This window comes from Mobula birostris, chromosome 21 (genome assembly GCF_030028105.1).
Source record: "Mobula birostris isolate sMobBir1 chromosome 21, sMobBir1.hap1, whole genome shotgun sequence".
NCBI lineage: Eukaryota > Metazoa > Chordata > Chondrichthyes > Myliobatiformes > Myliobatidae > Mobula > Mobula birostris.
Window position 1 is genome coordinate 12,679,986 of NC_092390.1, and position 23,375 is coordinate 12,703,360.

Consider the following 23,375-nt stretch of genomic DNA (forward strand, 5'->3'; position numbering starts at 1 on the left):
TAGATGGCAATGAGCTCATCTGGGAGTGAAGCCTTATTGTCACCTATGTCACTTGGTTTCACTTTGTAAGAGGCGATAGCATTCAAGCCCTGTCACAGCTGTCGAGCATTCTTCAGAGATTCAATTTTGATCTGGAATGGCCACTTTGCCTGTGAGATGGCTTTCCAAAGAATCGTACCTGTACTTGTACATTACTTGGTCACCGGACACGAATCCCATTGATCTGGCCCTCAGCAGACTGTAGATCTCATGGTTCATCCAGGGCTTCCGGCAGGGGAAGACTCTCAATGATTTTGTGAGGACACACTCATCTGCCAGTGTTTTTATAAAGTCTGTGACAATCATGGCGTATTCATTCAGACCCTTTGATGAGCCCTTGAACACGGCCTGGTCTATCGGCTCAAAGAAATCCTGTAGCTGCTCCTCTGCCTCCTGCAACTACATTTTTGTTGTCCTTATCTCTGGAGCCTTGATCTTTAGACTCTGTTTGTATGCAGGTAGGAGGAGGACAGCCAAGTAATCAGAATTCCTGAAATGCGGTCTGGGCTTGGAATGGTAGGCATTCCTTATCGTAATTTAGCAGTAATCTAGTGTGTTGGGACCCATGGTGCTGCAGATTATATGCTGATGATAACTGGGCAGAGATTTCTTTAAACAAGTCTGACTAGTGCTTAAAATTAGAAAAAACAACAAAGTATTTTCTACATGGGAAATGTTGATGATGACAAGATGACCTTGCCCATGAGCCACTGGAATCTGAATGGCAGGTACCACAGGAGATTAGGAAGATAAATGGTGAAGGGTCTTGTCCCGAAAGATCAAATGTTTATTCACCCTCCAGTGGTGTTTTCTGACCTTTTGAGCTCCTCCACCATTTTGTGTGGGATGTTGAAAAAAGCCTGTTGTTTTAATTAACTAGAAATAGGTTCTACAGTGTTTGATAAAGTATTGTTGTACAAGTATCAACAAAAGAGATCGCTTTGTCAGCTTCCTAAACAAGTCCCTTAAATACCCTCCTGCTGCAAACCAGCAGCCTGCAAACACTGTCCTTGGTAAACTAGTTCAGTTCCCAGTATGCATCTGTCCATTCCTGTTTATTTGTGCATTTATTTATTTTGCACACAGACAAGGTAGCAGTTAGCATAACGTGATTACAGTACCAGTGATCACCAATCAGGGATTAATTGCCACCGCCGTCTGCAAGGAGAAGGATTTTATACACCCTCCCTCTGACCACATGGGTTTGATCTGGATGGTCCAGTTTTCTCCTACATCCCAAAGACGTACAGGTTAGGGTTAGTGAACTGTGGCATGCTATTTTGCTGCCTGAAGTGTAGCAACACTTGCCGGCTGCCTCCAGCACATCCTCATTGGTTGATTTGATGCAAGCAATGAATTTCACTGTACGTTCTGATGTTTCAATATACGGTACATCTAACAGAGAAGCTAATCTTTAATCTTTTAAAGATCTGATCTTTAAGGGTGAGATTTTAATTCCATATCACAGATTTTTTTGTGAATTCCATAAGGGTGAATTTCAGTGAGCCAGCTGCTGTAGTTACTCCCAAAGGCAAGGAAGATAACAATAAGGTACCAGTGGCAAATGATTTAACTCAGGACTGGGTAATGTTGCAGGTATTCCTCCTTTTTTCAGACATACTCACCTCTATGAAAAGTCACAGGCAAGGGTCGTGATTCAGCTGCAACAGACGAAGAAAGAATTAAACATTCTGAGCTCAACTCCCTACTTAAAGAGAAGATAAATGCTTGTCACACAAAAGAGCAACACATTCACCCATCATCATATTATTTCTTATATTTTGCAAATGTAACAATTGCTTTATTATGGCACCATTCACATCCTCTGCATATCCCACTGAATTACTATTGGACAGCAGTGACCATAGACCATAATATGCAGGAGCAAAATTAGGCCATTCAGCCCTTCGAGTCGGCTCCACCTTTCGATTATGGCTGATTTATTATCCCTCTCAGCCTATTCTCCTGCTCTCTCCCTGTAATCATTGATGCCTTTACTAATCAAGACCCTATCCATCTCTACCTTAAATATACCTAATGACTTTACCTCCACAGCTTCTATGACAATGAATTCCATAGGTTTAAAGGTTCATTTTATTGTCGAAGTATGCGTGTACAATTAAACTCTGATATTCACCTTCTCCAGATAGCCATGAAATACAGAAAAAACAATGGGAGTTTTTTTAAAAAAGAAAATCCATCACTCCCTCCAGCAGGAAAAAAAGAAATAAAACTCACAAACTCCAAAACCCCTTACCACCCTGCACAAAAAAAAAAACAGGTCATCCACACCCCCAAGAACTCCAACTCCCAGCCCCCTCCCTCACAAAAAAACAGCGAGGATAACATCAAATCCCCAGCCTACTCCTTGCAGAAAAGAACAGCAACAATAGCATCAAAATCCCCAAACCCTCTGACTAAAGAAATTTCTCCTCATCTCTATTCCAAAGGAACAGCCTTCTGTTCTGAGGCTGTGCTCTCTGGTCCTAGACTCCCCTACTACAGGAAACATCTCCTCCACGTCCACTCTATCTAGGCCTTTCAATATTCGATAACTTTCACTGGGATCGCCCTCATTTTTCTAAACTCCAGCGAGTACAGGCCCAGAGATATCAAATGCTCCTCATACATTAACCCCTTCATTCTCAGGATTATTCTCATGGGCCTCCTCTGAACCCTCTCCAAAGCTAGTACATCCTTTCACAGGTTTTTTCCTATATCCTTCATATGGTAACTGAAGGACATACAGCAAAAAGCACACAATAATGTCCCACAGACAGCAATGGACTCGAAAATCTGATGGTGGAGGGAAAGAAGCTGTTCCTGAAACATTGAGTGTGTGTAATACTGGTGATGGATGTGCTAACTATTCTTCAGCACACTGGCATAGTGGGATATTTTGTACAGGAATATCCTGGGAAAGAGCAGTCAAGGGTTAATATGCTGCAGATTTGAGGTTGAGAACATGGAACTGCCCCAGCACAACAGCTTTTCCACTTTAAAAACCCTCCTGCTCAGGTTACTTTGTTCAGTTCACAGCAAAGAACACTCTAGTACCAATGACATAGGTAGAAAAAGTAAGGAGATCCCGAAGGGAGAATTTAGGGAGCTAGGTAGAAAGCTGAAAAGTAGAACCTCCAGTGTAGTAATCTCTAGATTGTTGCTTGTGCCACGCACCAGTGAGGGTAAGAATAGAAAGACTTGGCAGATGAATGTATGGCTGAGGAACTGGTGCAGGAGGCAGGGCTTCAGATTTCTGGATCAGTGGGATCTCTTCTGAGGAAGTACGACCTGTACAAAGGGGACGGGTTACACCTGAACCTAATGGGGTCCAATATCCTTGCAGGCAGATTTGGTAGAGCTTTTCGGGAGGGTTTAAACTAATTTGGCAGGGGAGTGGGAACCGGATTGATAGGGCTGGTGTTTTACAAGCAGAGGCAGTGTGTAGTGAGACTGTCAAGAAGGACAGGCAGATGGTAAGACAAAATTGCAGTCAGTGGGATGAGTTGCAATGTAAAATTGGGACAAAATCGATGAATACAGGACTGAAGGTGTCATATTTGAATGAATCCAGAATACGGAATCAGGTAGATGATCTTTTACAGCAGTTAGTTTGGCAAAAATGACATTGTGGGCATCACTAAATCATGGGAGCTTAACATTCAAGGATACGCATTGTATCGAAAGGACAGGCAGGTAGGCAGAGGAAGAGGCATGGCTTCGTTGGTAAAAAATTAAATCAATTCCTTTGAAAGAGGTGACATAGGATCAGAAGATGTAGAATCCTTGTAAGTAGAGTTGAGAAAATGCAAAGGGTAAAAAGACCCTCATGGGAGTTATACACAGGCCTCCAAACAGTAGCCAGGATGTAAGATACAAATTACAATGGGAGATAGAAAAGTGATGCAAAAAGGTTGGTGTTGGTGTTGGTGTGAGTGAGTGAGAGAGAGAGAGAGAGAGAGAAAAACAGAGACAGAGACAGACAGAGACTGTGCAGAATGCCAACTAGATGGCTTTTTAGAGCAACTTGTGGTTGAGCCCACAAGGAGATCTGCTATTCCGGAATGATGTTTTGTAATGAACCGGAATTGACTGGGGAGCTTAAGTTAAAGGAACCCTTGGCGTCAGTGATCATAATGTGATAGAATTCATGCTTCAATTTGAGAGGGAGAAGCTGAAGTCAGATGTATCGGTATTACAGAGGAGTAAAGGGAATTACAAAGGCATGAAAGAGGAGCTGGACAAAGTTGATTGGAAGGGGGTACTGGCAGGATTAATGGCAGGTCTGCAATGGCTGGAGACTCTGGGAGCAATTGGGAAAGTACATCCCAAAGAAGAGGCAGGATGACACAACTGTGGCTAACAAGGGAAGTCAAAGTACATTTATTATCCAAGTATGTATACTTAATACAATCTTGAGGTTTGTCTTCTTACAGGCAGCTACAAAACAAAGAAACCCAATAGAACCCATTAAAACAAAAGAAGACTGTCAAACACCCAATGTGCAGAGAAAAAAAGACGTGCAAACATTGAAGTTAAGCAAATAGCATTCAGAACTGAAGTTCACAAAAGTGAGTTCACACTGAGATAGTTGCAGGCCACAGCCTCAGTTTGATACAGAGATGAGTAAACATTGTGGAGTAACAACTTGAAGTTCAGCGCGGAGGCGAGTAAGCCTCACGGAGCAGGAAGTCAAAGCCAACATAAAAGTAAAACAGAAGGCATATAATAGAGCAAAAATTAATGGAAAGTTAGAGGATTGAGAAACCTTTAAAGAACTACAGAAGTGAAAGAGAGGCGAGAATAGATATTGAACTACTGGAAAATAAAGCTGGAAAGGGCTTCACACATCATGAAGACCCCAGAGAGGCTGGTCCAGGCTTACCTCCGACCCCTGGTCAGATCAGCCCCCAACCCTGGTCAGATCAGCCCCCAACCCCCTGCCATTTGCCTACCAGGAGCACACTGGAGTTGATGATGCTCTCATCTACCTGCTGAACAGAGCCTACTCCCATTTGGATAAGCAGGACAGCTCTGGGGATCATGTTTTTAAATTTCTCAAGTGCCTTCAATACCTCGTTGCTGGGAGAAAAGCTCTGTTCAATACAGGTTGGCACTTCCATTGTAACTGGATAATGGACTACCTGACTGGCAGACCACAGTCTGTGTGGCTTCAGAGCTGTGTGTCAGACATGGCTATAAACAGCACTGGGGCCCCACAGGGGACTGTATTGGCTCTTTTCCTGTTTACCCTGTGAACCCCGAACTTTAGATACAACATTGAGTCATGTCATCTGCAGAAATTCTCTGATGACTCAGCAATAGTTGGGTGTATAAAAGGACGGGAGGATGAATACAGAGCCATAGTGGAGGACTTTGTTAAATGGTGCAAACTGAATCACCTGCAGCTCAACATCAGTAAGACAAAGGAGATGGTGATGGACTTTAGGAAGACTAAGCCTGCACTGCTCCCTGTTACTATTGATGGTGAGGACGAAGATGTGGTGAGGACCTACAGGTACCTGGGGGTGCACCTGGATGACAGACTTGAGTGGAGCACCAACACAGGCTGCGTACAAGAAGAGCCAGAGTTGCCTCTACTTCCTAAGGAGACTGAGGTCCTTTAGTGTATGCAGGCCTCTCCTTCACATGTTCTACCAGTCTGTTGTCGTCAGTATAATCTTCTATGCGGTGGTGTGCTGGGGCAATGGCATCAACACGGGTGATGCCAACAGGCTCAATAAACTCAATAAAAGGCTGGCTCTGTTATAGGAGTCAAACTGGACACGGTGGAGGCTGTGGTGAACCCTACAGAAAATCCTAGCAATTCTGGACGATGTTTCTCACCCTCAGCACTTTCAGTAACAGACTAGGACAACTCCGCTGCTCCAAAGAGCGCTATACGAGGTCATTTTTACCCTCGGCCACTAGACTCTATAATGAGTCAACCTATAGCCAGGGAAGTGATGACCCCCTTCTGTTAGGATGTTTGTGGTAACTTATTTTTTATTATTTCTACTTCTCTTCTAATATTTATATATCTACGCACTTGTAATGCTACCATACACTATAATTTTCTTTGGGACCAACAAAATATCTATCTATCTATCTAGTAACGGGGGGGGGGGGGGTGCGGCGAGGAAATGGCAGATGAAGTATTTTGTGTCAGTTTTCACCAAGGAAGACACTAGTAGTACGGTGAAGTTCAAGAATGTCAGGTGGCAGAAGTGTGTGAAGTTGCCATTTCAGGGAGAGGTTCTTGGGAAACTGAGAAGTCTGAAGGTAGATAAGTCATCTGGACAGGATGGAGTACAAGGGTTCTGAGGGAGGTAGCTGAAGAGATTATGGAGGCATTAGTAATGATCTTTCAAGAATAAATAGATTCTGGCATGGTTCCGGAGGACTAGAAAATTGCAAATGTCCCTCCACTCTTGAAGAAGGGAGGGAGGCAGAAAAAAGGAAATTATAGGCCAGTTAGCCTGACCCCAGTGGTTGGAAGATGTTGGAGTTGATTATTAAGGATGTAGCTTTGGGGTACTTGGAGGCACATGATAAAATAGGCCAAAGTCAGCATGGTTTCCCTAAGGGAAAATCTAGCCTGACAAATCTGTAGGAAGTCGTTGAGGAAATAACAAGCAGGATAGACAAAGGAGAGTCAGTGATGTTTACTTAGACTTGCCTAAGGCCTTTGACATGGTACTGCATATGAGGCTGCTTGACAAGATAACAGCCCAAGGTAAGATACTACCATGGAAAGAACATAGCCTGATTGGCAAGAAGCAAAGAGTGGGAATACACAGTGATCCTTTTCTGATTGGCTGCCAGTGACTAGTTGTGTTCTGCAGGGGTTAGTGTTGGGACCACTTCTTTTTATGTTGTATGTTAATGCTTTGGAATTGCTGACCTTGGGGTCAAGTTTGTGGATGAAACAAAGATAGGTGGAGGGGCAGGTAGTGTTGTGGATGCAGGGTGTCTGCAAAAGGACTTTGACAGATTAGGAAAATGGGCAAAGAAGTGGCAGATGGAATATAGTGTCAGGAAGTGTATGGTGATGCACTTTGGTAGAAAGAATAAAAGTACAGACTATTTTCTAAATGGGGAGAAAATTCAAAAATCCAAGGTGCAAGTGGACTTGGGAGTCCTAAAGGTGAATTTGCAGGTTGACTCAGTGGTTTGGAAGGCAAATGCAATGTTAGCATTCATTTCAAGAGGACTAGAATTTAAAAGCAACAATGTAATGCTGAGGCTTTATAAGGCACTGTGAGGCCTCACGGAGTATTGTGAGCAATTCTGGGGGCGCCTTATTTAAGAAAGGATGTGTTGACATTGAAAAAAGTTCAAATGAGGTTCACGACAATGATTCTGGGAATGAAAGGCTTATGATATGAGGAGCATTTGATTGCTCTGTGCCTATACTCACTGGAATTTAAAAGAATGAGGTGGGATTTCATCGAATCCAGGTGAATGCTGAACGGCCTAGAAAGAGTGGATGAGTAGAAGATGTCTCCTATGGTGGGGGAGTCTAGACCCAGAATGCAAAGACACAGAATAGAAGGATGTCCATTTAGATCAGAGATGAGAGGAATTTCTTTAGCCAGAGGGTGGTGAAGCAGTGGAATATATTGGCACAGGCTGCTATGAAAGGCCAAGTCATTGGGTGTATTTAAAGTCCTCGATTGGTCAGAGTGTGAAAGATTACATGGAGAAGGCAGGGGAATCAGGTTGAGAGGGAAATGGATCAGCCATGATCAAACGGCAGAGTAGACTCGATAGGCTGAATTGTCTAATTCAGCTCCTATGTCTTAAGGTCCTAAGCACAACTCTGTCATCATTGGATACAACAGACAATCAATCAATCATTCTGTTGCCTAGCTGATTAAGATACACACTTGTAGTAAAAGCTTCTTTCCCTTCGCCACCAGATTCCTAAACCAACAATGAACCCATGAACACTACCTATTTTTGCTCTCTTACACTATTTATTTGTACAAACTGTATTTTTACTGTAATTTATAACATATTTTATGTAATAAACTGTACTGCTGCTGCAAAACAACAAATTTCATAACAATGTCAATGATAAAAAACTTGATTCTGATTCTGAAGGTCAGAATTAGGTTACCCAAGATAAGTTTAAGTTTCTTACCGATTAAATCCAAGCACACTTCACAGTTAACCCTTCCATCTTCCGTCAATACCCCAAACACAATGCCATTTGCACCACTGGCTTTGGCCATCTTGATGTCGGCCTTCATGACTTCGATCTCACTGTCAGTGTAGAGGAAGTCCCCTCCTCGCGGGCGGACCATAGCGAACACTGGGATCTTCACATACTGTTTAACAACCTGCAGCAACCCTGCTCAAGCCATCAGTGCCGGCAAACAAATGAAAAGACTCAGAACAGCGAAGCTCTCTCCCCTTCCCACTCCCAAACCCTGTCACAGTCACACAGCATGGAAACAAGCCCTTCAGCCCAACTGGTCCATACTGACCAAGATTCCATACTGAGGATAGGTTGAAAGAGCCAGGGCTTTTCCCTTTGGAATGAACGAAGATGAGAGGAGACTTGATAGAGGTTTGCAAGATGATAAGTGGTATACATAGAGTTGAGAGCCACCTTTTTCCCAGGATGGCTAACTCTGTTTATGCCCCTTAACACTTCTATTTTTACTTTACTGTGTTTGGAGGAGAGTATAGGGGAGAGTCAGAGGTAGATGTTCTACACAGAGTGGTGGGTGTGTGGTACGTACTGCCAAGGGTAGTGGTAAAGGCAGATACATTAGGGATATTTAAGACACTCTTAGATAGACACGTGGATGAAAGAAAAATGAAAAGCTATGTGCAAGGGAAGGGTTAAATTGATCTTAGAGTAGGTTAAAGTATCAGAATATCATGAACCAAATGGGTTGTAGTGTGCTTTACTGTTCTGTGTTCTATTTCCTGCTAAGCTCATCCCATTTTCCAACATTTGTCCCTTATCCCACTAAGTATTTCCTATCCATGTACGAAAGTATCTATGAATGCATGATTGCACCTGACGCAACTTCCTCTGGCAACGCATTCCATATACAGGCCACCCTCTGGGAGAAAAAATTGCCTCTGAGGTCACTATTGAATCTTTCCCCTCTCAGCCAAAACCTGTACCCTCTAGTTCCTGATTCCCTGGCGTCTGGAGAAAGACTGTGTTCATTCACTCTATCAAGACCTCACATGCATTTTAACACTTCTGTAAGATCTCTGTAATTTATTTACAGTAAAGATTCCTCAACACTTTCCTGTCTAACAGTGTAGGTTAGAGCTTAGATACAGAGTAAAGCTCTCTTCATTTTAGCCCATCACAGGTTAGATACAGAGTGAAGCTCTCTCTACACTGCCCCCTCACACATTCCCAGGACAGGGACAGCACGGATTAGATACAGAGTGAATCTCCCTCTACACTGTCCCATCACACACTCCCAGGTCAGGGGCAGCACAGGTTAGATACAGAGTGAAGCTCCCTCTACATTATCTCATAACACACTCCCAGGGCAGGGACAGCATGGGTTAGATACAGAGAGAAGCTCCCTCTACACTGTCCCATCACACACTCCCAGGACAGAGACAATGAGGTTAGAGGAGAGAAAAGTTCCCTCTGCACCATCTCACATGCAATAACATGTGTACAAGTTATCAGAGAAAGAGTGGCAATTATAGAGGTGCACTCTAGCACTAAGCACCAGCCAAGAGAGAAAAGGGAACTACATTGTGTCTGCAGCATAGAAGCAAGTGACTCAGTCTTAACAATCTTTGCTAACACTGACGCTCTCATACTAAAGAAAAGGAAACACAGAATTTAAAAATTACATTCATGGGTCAGAACTGGTGTGCCGCCTTATGCAGTATTGAAAAATCATACACCTTAGGGTTTGACTAATATTTGCATAATTTCTCAGTGACTTTAAATTACCCTGCATCATCGATTTGAAATGACAGACCCAAAAAGCCTCCAATCCAAGCCAGAGATCCAAAACCAGCTCTAAAGTGTTGGTTCTCACCAATACTAGGGGTGACGCCGCCTTCCACCAAACTGGAACACAGTTCAATCCGACTTGCCCCTGGAAACAACCACAAACGTTAACTCGGCAAGGCAAGCTGACAGCGTTCATTCCAGTCAGTTTTATAAGGACAAAAGTTCATCCTTTGTATCACAGTATAGGGAACAAAGGGTGGCACGATAGTTTAAGTTAGCGTAACGTTACTGCAGCACCAGTAACGCAGGTTCCATTCTCACCACTGGATGTAAGGAGTTTGTACATTCACCCCGTGTCCGCAGGGTGGCACAAATTCATCCCACATTTCAAAGATGTATGATTAGGGTTAATGAATAATGGGCATGTTATGTTGGTGACACTTCTGGGCTATTCTAATACAATCTTAGATGATTTGATTTGACAGAAATAATGAATTGCACTGTATGTTTTGATGTACATGTGAAAAATAAAGCTCATTATAATTAATAATGTTCCCCATATTTATTGCTTATTTATTTATATTATTCTTTTTTTTTGCATTTGCAGTTTGTTGTCTTCTGCACTCTGGTTGAATGCCCCTTTTGGGTAGTCTTTCATTGATATTGTTCGTTATTATTCTATAGATCTGTTGAGTATGCCTGCAAGAAAATGAATCTCAGTATTGGGTTGAGTTATTCTCCGACCTTGGCAATTTACTTGCAAACGTTTTGTCACCATGCAAGGAGACAGCATCAGTACGCTGCTGATTGTACCGTGTCCTCCAAATCTTTGGCCTTTATATACTTTTCGATCAGCCGATTGGACATCATTTCGGAAACTCATTTGTGATGTGGGAAAGAAATTCGTTGCGTGGCCAATCAGTGATGAGATTTCCTCTCCACATCACAAATGAGTTTCTAATGAGCTGATCGAAAAGTATATAAAGGCCGAGCATTCAGAGGACACACCACAATCAACAGCACTGTGACGATGTCTCCTCGTATGGTGATGAAACATTTGCATGTAAATTATCAAGACTGGAAAACAACTCATCAACCACCCGAGCTACACATCTTCTAAGTTATTTCCAATCACAGTGTTGTATATGGTGACATGCATGTACTTTGATAATAACATTTACTTTGAACTTTAATCTTTACCTTTATCTTAAAATCCTCCAAAAAAATAGTGGATTCAGCCCACTACATCATGGGTAAAATCCTCCCAACCATTGAGCACATGGACATGAAACGCTGTTGTAGGAAAGCAGCATTCATCATCAGAGATCCTCACCAGCCAAACCATGCCCTTTTCTCACTGATGCCATCAGGTAGAAGGTACAAGAGCTTCAGGACTCAGACCACCAGGTTGAAGAACAGTTACTACCCCTCAACCATCAGACAATTGAACAAAAAGGGATAACTACACTCATCTATTGAGATGTTCCCACAACCAATTATCTCACTTTAAGGACTCTTTATCTTATTATTTCATGCTCTCATTATTTATTGCCATTTATTTATATTTGCATTTGCAGTCTGTTGTCTTCTATGCTCTACTTGATCTTTCATTGATCCTGTTATAGTTACTACTCTACAGACTTGCTGAATATGTCTGCAGAAAAAAAGAATCTCCCGGTTGTATGTGGTGACATACATGTACTCTGATAATAAAATTTACTTCGAACTTCAGAGGCATTGGCGCTTGATACTGGCTTATTATTGTCACATGTACTGAGATACAGTGAAAATCTCAGCTGGCAGATGAAATCATTACACAGGGCTTTGCGCTAGAATGGCAATAACAATGACAAATAAAGTGTAAACGATATCAAAAAAGTGCCATGGAGGTAAACGATAAAGTGTAAGATTACCATGAGATTGGTTGCAAGGTCAATAACCCATCTTGTCATTCAAGAGGTGTGTTCAAGAATCTGATAAAAGTGGGGTAGAAGCCTGTGATATGTGTGTTCAGGCTTTTGTGCCTTCTGACTGATGAGAGAGTGGCTGGAGAAGAGAGAATGTCCATGGTAAGCACTGAAGCAGACTGAAATATAGACAGAGTCCATGGAGGGGAGGTCAGTTTCTGTCATGTGCTGAGCTGTGTCCACAACTCTCTGCAGTTTCTTGCAGTCATGTGCCGAGCAGTTGCAAAACCAAGCAGTTGTGCAACCAGATGGAATGCTTTTAATGATACATCAATAAAAATTGATAAGAGTTGAAGGGGATATGCTGAATTTCTTTAGCCTCCTAAGGAAGTAGAGGTATTGGTGAGCTTTCTTAGCGTGACATCAATGTGTTTGAACCAGGACTTACTGGTGACAGTCACACTTAAATACTTTGAGCACTTACGAACTTGACTTGTAGTTGCCAACCTTCACCCTGGGATATGTTGACTTAAGAAGTGTTTTGGACCAAGAATACAAAAATAACTAGCATTTTAATGAATTCAACATAAATCAAATGAGCAACTCAAATCTCAGAGTACATACCTCCCCTTTCGGCACTAATAGCTGATTCCACAGAATCCACACACACCTCCATCAGGATGCCTGGCGCCATTTAACCTGTGGGTCAAATTGATAGTAGTTAGCAATTCCGTTAATTCTCAACTGCTTGTTCAGCAGAACCATCTCAAAGGGCACTTAGACGATAAGACCATAAGACAAAAGAGCAGAATTAGGCAACTCCGCCCATTGAGTCTGCTCCACCATTCAATTATGGCTGATTTACTAACCCTCTCAACCCAATTCTCTTGCCTTCTCCTCATAACCCGTGATGCTCTTACTAACCATGAACTTATCAGCCTCCACTTTAAATACACCCAATGACATGGCCTCCATAACCATCTGTGGCAATGAATTCCACAGATTCACAACCCTCTGCCGAAAGAAATTTATCCTCATCTTTGTTCTAAGACAGGGGTTCCCAACTTCTTTTATGCCCTAGACCCCTACCATTAAGCACAGGATCCTGGATCCCAGGGTGGGAAACTCAAAGGGATGTCCTATTCTGAGGCTCTCCTCATACATTAACCCTTTCCAGGATCATTCTCGTGAACCTCCTTTTGACCCTCTCCAATCCCAGCACATCCTTTCTTAGATAAGGGGCGTCATAGGCAATGAAAATTTGTTTTCTTGCAGCAGAGTATAGATGAGGACAACCAGAGGTTAACATTAGCTTAAGTTAAGATAAATTATGTAAGTGCAAAAAAAACAGCAAAATCAATGTAGTGACGTTAGTGCAAGATTTGTCAGCCTTTTCCTAGGGCCTGTTGTACACAGCAATTCAACAGGTGGATGAGAAGGCAAGTCAACTAACAGTAGTTCAAAGTTAAAAGTAAGTTTTTTAAATTCAAAGTACATACATATCACCATTTACTACTCTAAGATTTATTTTCTTGCAGGCACTCACAGTAGAACATAGAAATAGAAGAGAATCAATGAAAAGCTATACACAAAGATGGACAAACAACATAGCGTAGTGGTTAACACAAAGGTTTACAGTACCAGAGACCCAGGTTCGATTCCCACCACTGCCAGTATGGAGCTTGTATGTTCTCCCCGTGACCGTGTGGGTTTCCTCCGGGTGTTCCAGTTTCTTCCCACATTCCAAAGGCGTTACCAATTGGTCATTGTAAATTGTCCCATGATTGGGCTAGCATTAAATCGGGGGATTACTGGGTGGTGTGGCTCAAAGGGCCAGAAGAGCCTATTCTGCACTGTACCTCAAGTTAACAAATAAATTTACTGCAAAAAAGGCAAAATGTGCAAACACAAAAATAAATAAATACTGAGAACGTAAATCGTAGAGTCCTTGAAAGTGAGTCCATAGAATCAGTTCAGTGCTGAGGTGTGTGAAGTTATTCACGCTGGTTCAGGAGCCTGATGGTTATAGGGTAATAACTGCTCCTGAATCTAGTGATGTGGGACCCAATGTTCCTGTATCTCCTTCCCAATTGTTGCAACAAGAAGAGAGCACATTCTGGATGGTGGGGGCCCTTGATAATGACTCTGCTTTCCTGTGATACACACCTGGTAAATGTGGTCAATTGTGAGGAGGGCTTTTCCTGTAATGGAGTGGGCAGTATCCACTACTTCTCCTTCATCACAGTTAGAAGAGGCAAAGCTGACTGTCGGAGGGAAGGGGAGTCTGTTGGAGATGAAGAATGCTGAACAATGATGGTGAGCTATCGTAGGAAATAGAGGCACAATTAATGACCATGACTGTGTATTAAAATGGAAACAAACAAGTGAGAGGCAGAAACACCATGAAAACGGCAGTATGAAATGCAAGAGACTGGCTATTGGGCAACTAAAAAAGACTTTTTTAGAATTAAGGGGGTTCACGCCTGGCAGAATTTCCCTGAAAAGTGTTTTCACCTCCTGTAAGTTTCAGTTCAATAAGACACACGAGCAGAATTAGGCCATTCAGCCTATTGAATGTGCTCCGCCTTTCCATCTGAGTTCCTTGAAAGTTTCTTCACCTTTCCCTTATTTTTATCCCATTTCCCACACCTCTATCCATCCATTTCACCTTCCCAGTTCCATCCAGCCAGAACCGTGGTTCCGGGTCCAACCACCAATGTCACAGCCAAGAAAGCTCACCAACATCTCTACTTGGTGATGGATGGCACCTATCTCTCACAGTGAACTCTCACTGCCCACACCATCGGTACATTGCTGCTCATCCAAGCAGCTCCACAGTACCTCCCAAAGCTGGACCACTTACCATCCATAAAGACAAGCCATTGAGGTAGAGCACTTCAGGTTTCTAGGATGAGCACCATCAATAGCCTGTCCTGGTCCAATCACACTGATGCTCTCAGGTCTCAGACTTCCCCACTACAGGAAACACCCTCTCAACGTCCAATCAATCTAGACCTTCCAATATTCAAAGTTCAAAGTAAATTTATTATCAAAGTACATAGTATATGTCACCAAATACAACCCTGAGATTCGTTTTCTTGCAGGCATACTCAATAAATCCAATAACCATAATAGAATCAATGAAATAAAGCATCCAACCAATGTGCAAAAGTCAACAAACTGTGCAAATACAAAGTTAAAAAATAAATAAGATGAAGAGGTGTTGAAAGTGAGCCCATAAGTTCAATGATGGGGCAAGTGAAGTTGAAGTAAATGTTCCTAAACCTAGTGGTGTGAGTCTTGAGGTCTCTGTACTTTATTCCTGATGGCAGCAGTGAGAAGAGAGCATGACATGGGTGGTAGGGGTCCCTAATGATGGATGTTACTTTCCTGTGACAAAACTCTGTGTAGATGTGCTCAGTAATGGGGACCGCTTTACCAGTGATAGACTGGGCTGTATCCACTACCTTGATAGGTTTCAGTGAGATTATCCCTCCCCTACTCTTCTAAACTACAGTGAGTACAGGCCAGAGCTATCAAATGCTCCTCATTAACTTTCACAGTGAATGGATGGGCTCTGGGGAGTGTTGTAGAGCAAGGGACCTAGGAGTACAAGAATGAAGAAGAAAAAAATATGCAACGATCTGCCAGAGGAAATAGTTGAAGCACATGAATTAACATTTAAAAGACTCTTGGATAGGAAAGGTTTACAGGCCAGAGGAAATCATGTCTAGCTTACATTGTCACCGTGGATGATTTGGTCAGATAGGCCTGTTTCTATGCTGTATGACTCCAAGTTTAGATGTTGGATGGGCCAGCTAGAATTGGAATTCTTTACTGCTTTTCACAATTATTCATTCAATAAAAAAGCAAGTTAGCTTTGCCCATAAGATAGAGGAGCAGAATTAGGTAATTCGGCCTATCACATCTACTCCCCTGCACGATCATGACCGATTTATTTTCCTTCTCAGCCCCATACTCCTGCCTTCTCCCTAACCTTTGATGTCCTTACTAACGAACACCTACTGAACTCCACTTTAAATACACACAATGTACCCTCTGCTCCAAGACTCTCTCATTATAGGAAACATTCTTACCACGCCCACTCTAACAAGGCATTTCAATATTCAGTTGGTTTCAGAAAGATCCCGCCATTCGTCAAAATTCCAGCGAGTACAGGTCCAGAACTAACAAACGCTCCTCATACATTAACCTACTAATTCCCGAGATTCCTCTCCAAAGCCAGACGCACAAAACTGTTCACAATGCTCCAAATGCAGTTTGGCCAATGCCTTAACCTCAAACTGCAAGCTAACCTTCAGAGAATCCTGTTTAAATAGCACCAGGACATCAGTCATGGTTACTCCTCGCAAACTTCCTCTTCGCGATGTTTGTTTGTGGAAATTTATCGCACGTAAACTAGCTACTGCCCTTCCCTGTAGTTTGAAATAGTCGCTGCACGGGAACTTTGGTGTATGCTGGAGAAGTGCTCCATCTCGTGTTTTAGATTTGAAAAAAAAGTTTTGAAAAGCACAGCCAGCAGGACTATTGGACGAGTTACCTGTCAGTCTGAGAATCCCGCGGGATAATCTACTGTTGCTCGAGTGACAATATCACTGAGTGGCCTGGGGCAGGGAAATGGAGGAGGGGCGGGCACGAAGTCTACGTGCGTGCAGCCATGCCGAGCGTGTGATGAGGGAACAGCATCTCGTCCGACTGCACCCACAATGACGCTTCAATAAAATGCATCCTCAGTATCGGTGAGGTGCGCAATCAATATTGACCTATTGTGGGCGTTACCAATATTCCTTTCTGATACAGTACTGTGCCACTCTCTCCGATAGCACGGGGCTTACTTAATATTGTCCCTCCCGTAGTGTGGCGCTCCTTAGATATCGTCCACTGTATTTCCCTTTAGATAGAGCGGAGTTCCTCAATACCATCACTCTGATGCTGACGCTAAGTAAACAGACGCTGAATAATAAAGTAATGTGAGGCTCCCTTAATATTGTTCCAACAATATAGTCTGGCGTTTTCGCAATACTGTCCACCCGATAAGACGATGCCAACGCTCAACAGACTGATAGTCTTCATCCTATTCTGCCGCTCTCCCAGCACTGCCTCCAATAAATAGTGCTCTGCTCCCTCAATACCGTACCTCTGATGATGTAGGGCTCCTCAATACTGTCCATCCGAAGGTGTGGTGCTACCTCAAAACTGCCCCTCGCACAGTCCTGCGCTCTTTCAATACTGCCCCTTCGATGGTGTAGGATTCCATCTGCATTGTCCCTGATAGTGTGATGCTCCCTCAGTACTGTCGTTCCAATAGTGCAGGTCATCCTCAATACTGTTGTTCCAACAGTGTAGGGCTCCCTCAACACTGCCTCTTCAGCGGTGGAGGGCTCCATCTGAATTGTCTGACTGATAGTGGTCCTCCCTCAATACTGTTGTTCCAATGGTGTAGGGCTCCCTCTATACAGTAAACTCCATCCCAATGGTGTAGGGTTCCCTCTATACAGTAAACCCCCCTTACCCACCAAAGGTGTGGTGCTCCCTCAGTATTACACCCACTTTCAGCATGGCCCCTCCCACAGGGCAGTGTTCCTTCATCTACCCCCCCCACCCCCAAACACTGTAACACTCCTTTAGTGCAGGGTAGTTTGGGGATGGATGAGGAGGGGTGATTGAGTTCATTGAGATGAGCGTGAGTGGAGGATGTATTGGAGAAAGAAAAATGAGGGGGGTGTATGTAGTGGAAGGGGGGAGGTAGTGGAAGGGGAAAGTCACACAAAATGTAGATGCTGAAATCAGCATCAAAAAGACTGCTGGAAGTACTCAAGAGGATCAAGCAGTATCTGTGGAGACAAAGGCTTTTTTATTTCAAAATTAAGCTTTATTCACAAAAAGTATATACAATAGGTATAAAAACAATGCACAACTCTCTTTAAGTTGTAGTGTCATTCAGTCTAACCATTCACAACATTATCAAAGTTGTGTACATATTAGCCTTCATGTGATCTCCTTGGACAATAAATACTAACTTTAACAAACCACTCCTTTACATCTTTACATTTGGCACATCCCCATGGACCCTCAGTAAATTTTAATCCACAACCATAGAGAGCATGCCAGCCAGCTGCATCGCAGTTTGGTACAGAAACTGAAAGAAACTGCAGTGTTTTGGACACAGCTCAGCACATCACAGAAAGCAGCCTCCCATCCATGGACTCCATCTGAACTTCTTGCTGCCTCAGCAAAGCAGACAGCATAATCAAAGACCTCACCCATCTCATTCTCTCTTCTTCCAACCCCCACTCTCACACCCCAACAACCCACACCCTATGTCCTCATGCACTAACACCCTGCACCCCACACCCTAACATCTTTACAATCTTAATAGCCCACAACTCTACAGCATTACACCTGCGCACTCTAACACCCCACAATCCTACACCTTAACACTCCACACCCCTACACTTTCACACACTAACACCTAATAGGGGTAGCAAACCTTTTTGAGAGTGCATGTCCAAGTTGGTGATAATCTTCTAAAAAAAATTCTCTCAGGTGCTATGGTTATTTTGAGCAGAGATCATCATTGATTAGGGAATTAGTAACAACAATTATGAACATTTTTAAGGATGAGTCCTGTTGCTTATTTGAGTGTATTCATTGTTTTATTATTAATAAAAGTATAACAGAGACAGATTGAAATAAATTAAGCATTTTAGAAAATCTGTTCAAAGATTAATTATATTCATCTTGTAAAAGGACGATTGAAAATTGACATCATTTCCAAATAGACTTTGGTACATATTGAAAGATCAAGGAAAGGAAGATGAGCACACTTTACTCTCAGTGAGACTTCTGTTGCTGCACTAACGATGACAAATAGTTTATATCTGGCTTGTATCTAGTCGTTTTGAGAGCTATGCAAGTAGCACTAGTTTCATCAGTAAGTCTACTCCTCAAATTAGACTTGACCAAGTTCATCAATGAAAACAGTGACTCACATGAATATGTCGATGAAAATACAGTTAATATTGCCACTGCAAGATCTTTCAGACAGTTAAAAGTTTCAGGAATGGAATTCCAGAGTTTCAGAAACTCATTGTCTGTATTTTTATGCTTTGATTCAGTCACTAACCGATCCCGTTCAATATTTTCTAGTTCAGCTCGTAAGTCGACAAATTTTTGCCTCCAAATGGAGCTACTTTGTAAATCGATCAATTGCATTTCAAAATTATCCAAATCAATCCACTGCAACATTTCCAAATTCAGTTTGTCTAACGTTATACTGTCTGCACACTTTACGAAGTTTGCAGTTTCTTCAAATGACCTGCATTTCCCATTCAGGATTGTTGGATGTCCAACATATTTTTCAAACAGATTGGCAAAATCTGCCTCTTTACCACACATGCTGGGTGCACCATCAGTTGTCACAGAAACTATTTTCGAAAGGTTAACTTGTCGACCAGACAATTCTTTTATTACTGCCTTACATATTTCAGCCCCTGTGGGGTGTTCAGATAATGTCACAAAGTTAACCAGTTCTTCACAGATTTCATCGCCCCTACAAAATCGAGCAATAATGACTAGCCTAGCTGATGGGGTAACATGACTGCTCTCGTCAAGACAAATGGAAAGAAATTTACAGGAGCTAAGATCTTTTGTTAGTTGTTCTGTTATGTTTGTTCCCATCATTAATATTCTATCTTTTACTGTGTTTCTGCTCACTGGCAAATCCTTAATACGCTGAATAATTTTTTCCTTTTCTTGAAAACCGTCAAAAAGGAAAGGAGCACACTCTAGCCATGATTCTTTAACATATTCCCCATCACTGAGTGGTCTTCCATGTTGAGCAATAACCTTTGAAACCTCAAAACTAGCAGCGACTAGGTTGGAACTACCAGAAACAAATGTTGGCATTGTATTTGACTGCAATTTTTTGTTGCTGATTGCCCGAGAAATGTGTTCTTTTTGTTCTTCCTCGCTTTTATCACAAAGCCATTTATGAACAGTCTTATAATGCCGCTTTACTGAGGAAGTCCTGCACACCACTGTTTCGGAACATAAGACGCACAATGCTTTATCACCCTTTTTGATCATGCCAAATCTTTCACTCCACCACTGTTGAAAATCTCTGCTGCTTCTCCATTCAGTTGAAAGTTTTTGTTTCTTTGCTGGTGTATCTGACATTCTGAACAAGCTGAAAAGGGCAAATACAATTTAAAAATATCTCACCAATAAACTTCAATAACACAGTTCAGCAAATTTCTACAGATGTACCACAGAGAGCATTCTAACTGGTAGCATCACTGTCTGGTAGTATGGAGGAAGGACTGCATAGGATTGGAAAAAACTGCAGAGAGTTGTAGAGTCAGCCAGCTCTATCATGTGCACTAGCCTCCCCATCATTGAGGGCATTTTCAAAGGCAATGCTCCCTTCTTATTGTTACCATTAGGGAGGAGGTACAGGAGCCTGAAGACCCACACTCAATATGTTAGGAACAGCTTCTTCCCCTCTGCCATGCTTTTTCTGAGCTGGCAGTGAATAACCTATGAATTAACACTAACTCACTATTTTTGATCACTTTAAATAGTGGATTCCGGTTAATTGGGATCCTTCATGACAGGTACATTTTGATCCAATTAATCAGTTATCCTAATTAGTCGAAGTTGCATATAAATAGTTTAAAAAAGACACACTACTGCTTAACTGAGTATCAAATTATGTACTTAAATGAAATACAGAACAAATTGGAACACTGCTCGTATTACTACAATACATAAAATCTGCATTAGTTCCTGATAGTTATCAACAGTGGGATTCATACTGCATACGCTGCCATGTTCTTTTGATCAACTGTAACTGAACAAAATTAGCACAGACACCTGGTGCACATATTGTACTCCAGTGGCTTCCTGCATTGTCAAAAATCATTACTTTTTAATTCGGCGACAGTTAGCCCAAATGCATAACACAAATGAGCCTATTTAAAAACTGCTTGCTCTAAGCATGGTGTAGTATCTAACAGCCACACAAGTACATACGACTGATGATAGTTAGAAACTGCTACATCCACAAAATCTTCATTTTCATTGTAACATTTAAGATGACCGGCAATACCTTCAAATTCTTTCAAGTCCTAACTTGCTGAAGTAGTGAAATGGTTTCATTTTCACACCTGTCATTTCTGGCATCTCCAAGCCTGAATGCTTGAAACCACAGTGCACCAAACTTCCGAATTGTTTTACTGCTTGTTTATTGCCAACTATCAGTGACAAAAATCACTGCTTTTTGAACACCACACGCAACTGAAGCTATTTAAAAGTTGCTGCTCTAAGCACAATCTACAGCCACACATGCTTGTGACTGACACTAGTTAGAAACTGTTCGACAAGTCTCCTGTCTCAATTAAGTGGCATCATGCAGGGGTCCCCAACCTTTTTTGCACCACGGACCGGTTTAATATTGACAATATTCTTGCAGACCAGCCGACTGGGGCGGGGGGGGGGGGTGTTCAAGTAGGGTTAAACTCACTTCAACATGTCTTTTAGAGTTAGGGTTGCCAACCTTACACCCAAATAAGGGACAAAAGTAGCAGTCAAATCCTGATGAAGGGTCCCAGCCCAAAACGTCGACTGTACCTCTTCCTATAGATGCTGCCTGGCCTGCTGCGTTCACCAGCAATTTTTGTGTGTGTTGACGGGACTCTTGTGTTTACCCCGAGAAAGACTACCATGACCACGAAGCCTTGCGTGGGCACCTGTGTGCACATGCGTGACGTTGGCATATGTAGCATGCGCATACATGCCGATTTTTTTCCCACAAATCGGTTTTGGCTTAATCTTCCCGACTACACTGTACATACATTATTTCTACTTTATATAGGCTGTGTATTTATCATATCATTAATGCTTTTACTATATGTTAGAGTTACTTTAGGCTTTATGTGTTATTTGGTATGATTTGGTAGGTTATTTTTTAGGTCTGAGAACGCTCAAAAATTTTTCCCATTTAAATTAATGGTAATTGCTTCTTCGCTTTACGCCATTTCGGCACGAAAGGTTTCATAGGAACACTCTACCTTAGCGGGGGGAAATACAGGACAAGGGCGGTCCCGTATGGGACAAACCAATTTAGCCCAGTATACGGGATGTCCCAGCAAATATGGGACAGTTGGCAACCCTCTGTTCAAGTTCAACAGTGCATGACAGGGAATGAGGAAAGGTGCAGCTGACTCATATCGTTTCCTCGCGGCCCGGTGGCTGGGGACCACTGGGATATTGTCCCAAATAAATGTAAGAAATCCTGACTTATTTTCTCAAATTTCTCTAATTTCCTGGATATTTAGTTTTTTGTTCCCTAAAAGTTGTTCCAACTAAGCAGCTGCTCTGATTAACAGATAAATATTCCTGAAAGAACTAACTACATACAGTATTGGCTATTATCTTCACTGAATATCCAGTGTTCACTCACTACTGACAGAGAAAGAAAGCTGAGCAAGTCAAATGCCAATTGGGCCATCCATTTACTAAGCACAAGATTCTGGACTGGAACGGGGTCAGAAACCAAAATAAGGTGATGCTGGGATGGATAGAAGTACACACTGCGGGTGACAGGTGAAGGGGGGAAGGAAGGTGGGTGGGGAGGAGGGAATGAAATCAGTAGTTGAGAGGTGAGAGGTGGAAGAGATAAAGTACTGAAGAAGGAACCTTATAGAACAATGTACCATGGAAGAAAAGAAAGGAAGGGGGCACCAGAGATGGCAGGTAAGAAGGGGGTCAAAGAACCAGAATGGGGAACGGAAAAAGGGAAGATGTGGTGAGAATAAATTACCGGAAATTAGAGAAATCAATGTTTATACTATCAGGTTGGAAGCTACCTACACAGAATACAAGGTCTTCCTCTTCCAACCTGAGTTTGGTCTCATCATGTTAATAGAGGAGGCCATGGGCAAACAAGTCGGAATGGGAGGCCACGGGATTCCTGCAGCATTTTGTGCACTGCTCAATATTTCTAGCAACACTGGGATCTTTCGTGCCGTCGTGGGCACGCGTGTCAAAGGTTCGCCTACCTAGCCAGAGTCCAACCCTTTCACCTCCCCGGGGTTGTTCGGTCCACTGAGTTCCCCGGCAATTCACCTTTCACAAAGCGCATTCCCCTCACCCATAAACATTACTAGGCATTGTATTTGGAAAATTTAATCCCCCTCTCACATACATTGAGAAAATCCCACACCGAGCGAGAACGCAGAACCTCCTCGAGCTCCTTCAGCCGTCACTCCCGACCATAACCTCGACTCTGATTGGTGGAGAGCGCAGGTCCGCAGCACGTGACGACAGCCTCATTGCCAATGAGCAGTTTAAATTTACAGGGGACCACCGTTGGATCGCTAAGTGATCTCTCTTGCACCTTGATGGAGTGGTTATGAAAAATAAAATTTCCTTTCATTTCTGAAGTTTTTTTTCCGGGA

The 23,375-nt window shown here is 42.5% G+C and overlaps 1 protein-coding gene across 16 annotated transcripts in view; it reads right to left on the minus strand.

Moving 5' to 3' along the window:
- The window catches only part of cutc (cutC copper transporter homolog (E. coli)), a 40,458-nt gene extending 17,250 nt beyond the window's left edge, over positions 1-23,208 (minus strand). For 2 of the 16 annotated variants that reach the window (XR_011882666.1, XM_072238973.1), the window contains exons 1-5: positions 17,054-17,296; positions 12,520-12,594; positions 10,074-10,133; positions 8,186-8,395; positions 1,665-1,700 (exon numbers count right to left, since the gene is read on the minus strand). Coding sequence is in view for 15 of the 16 variants with exons in the window: in XM_072238973.1 (XP_072095074.1) it covers positions 1,665-1,700; positions 8,186-8,395; positions 10,074-10,133; positions 12,520-12,589 (376 nt within the window). In the remaining variant the exon portion in view is untranslated. The other 14 variants (XM_072238962.1, XM_072238961.1, XM_072238966.1 and 11 more) reach the window with 14 other exon arrangements.
- Between the last annotated feature and the right edge of the window lie 167 nt (positions 23,209-23,375).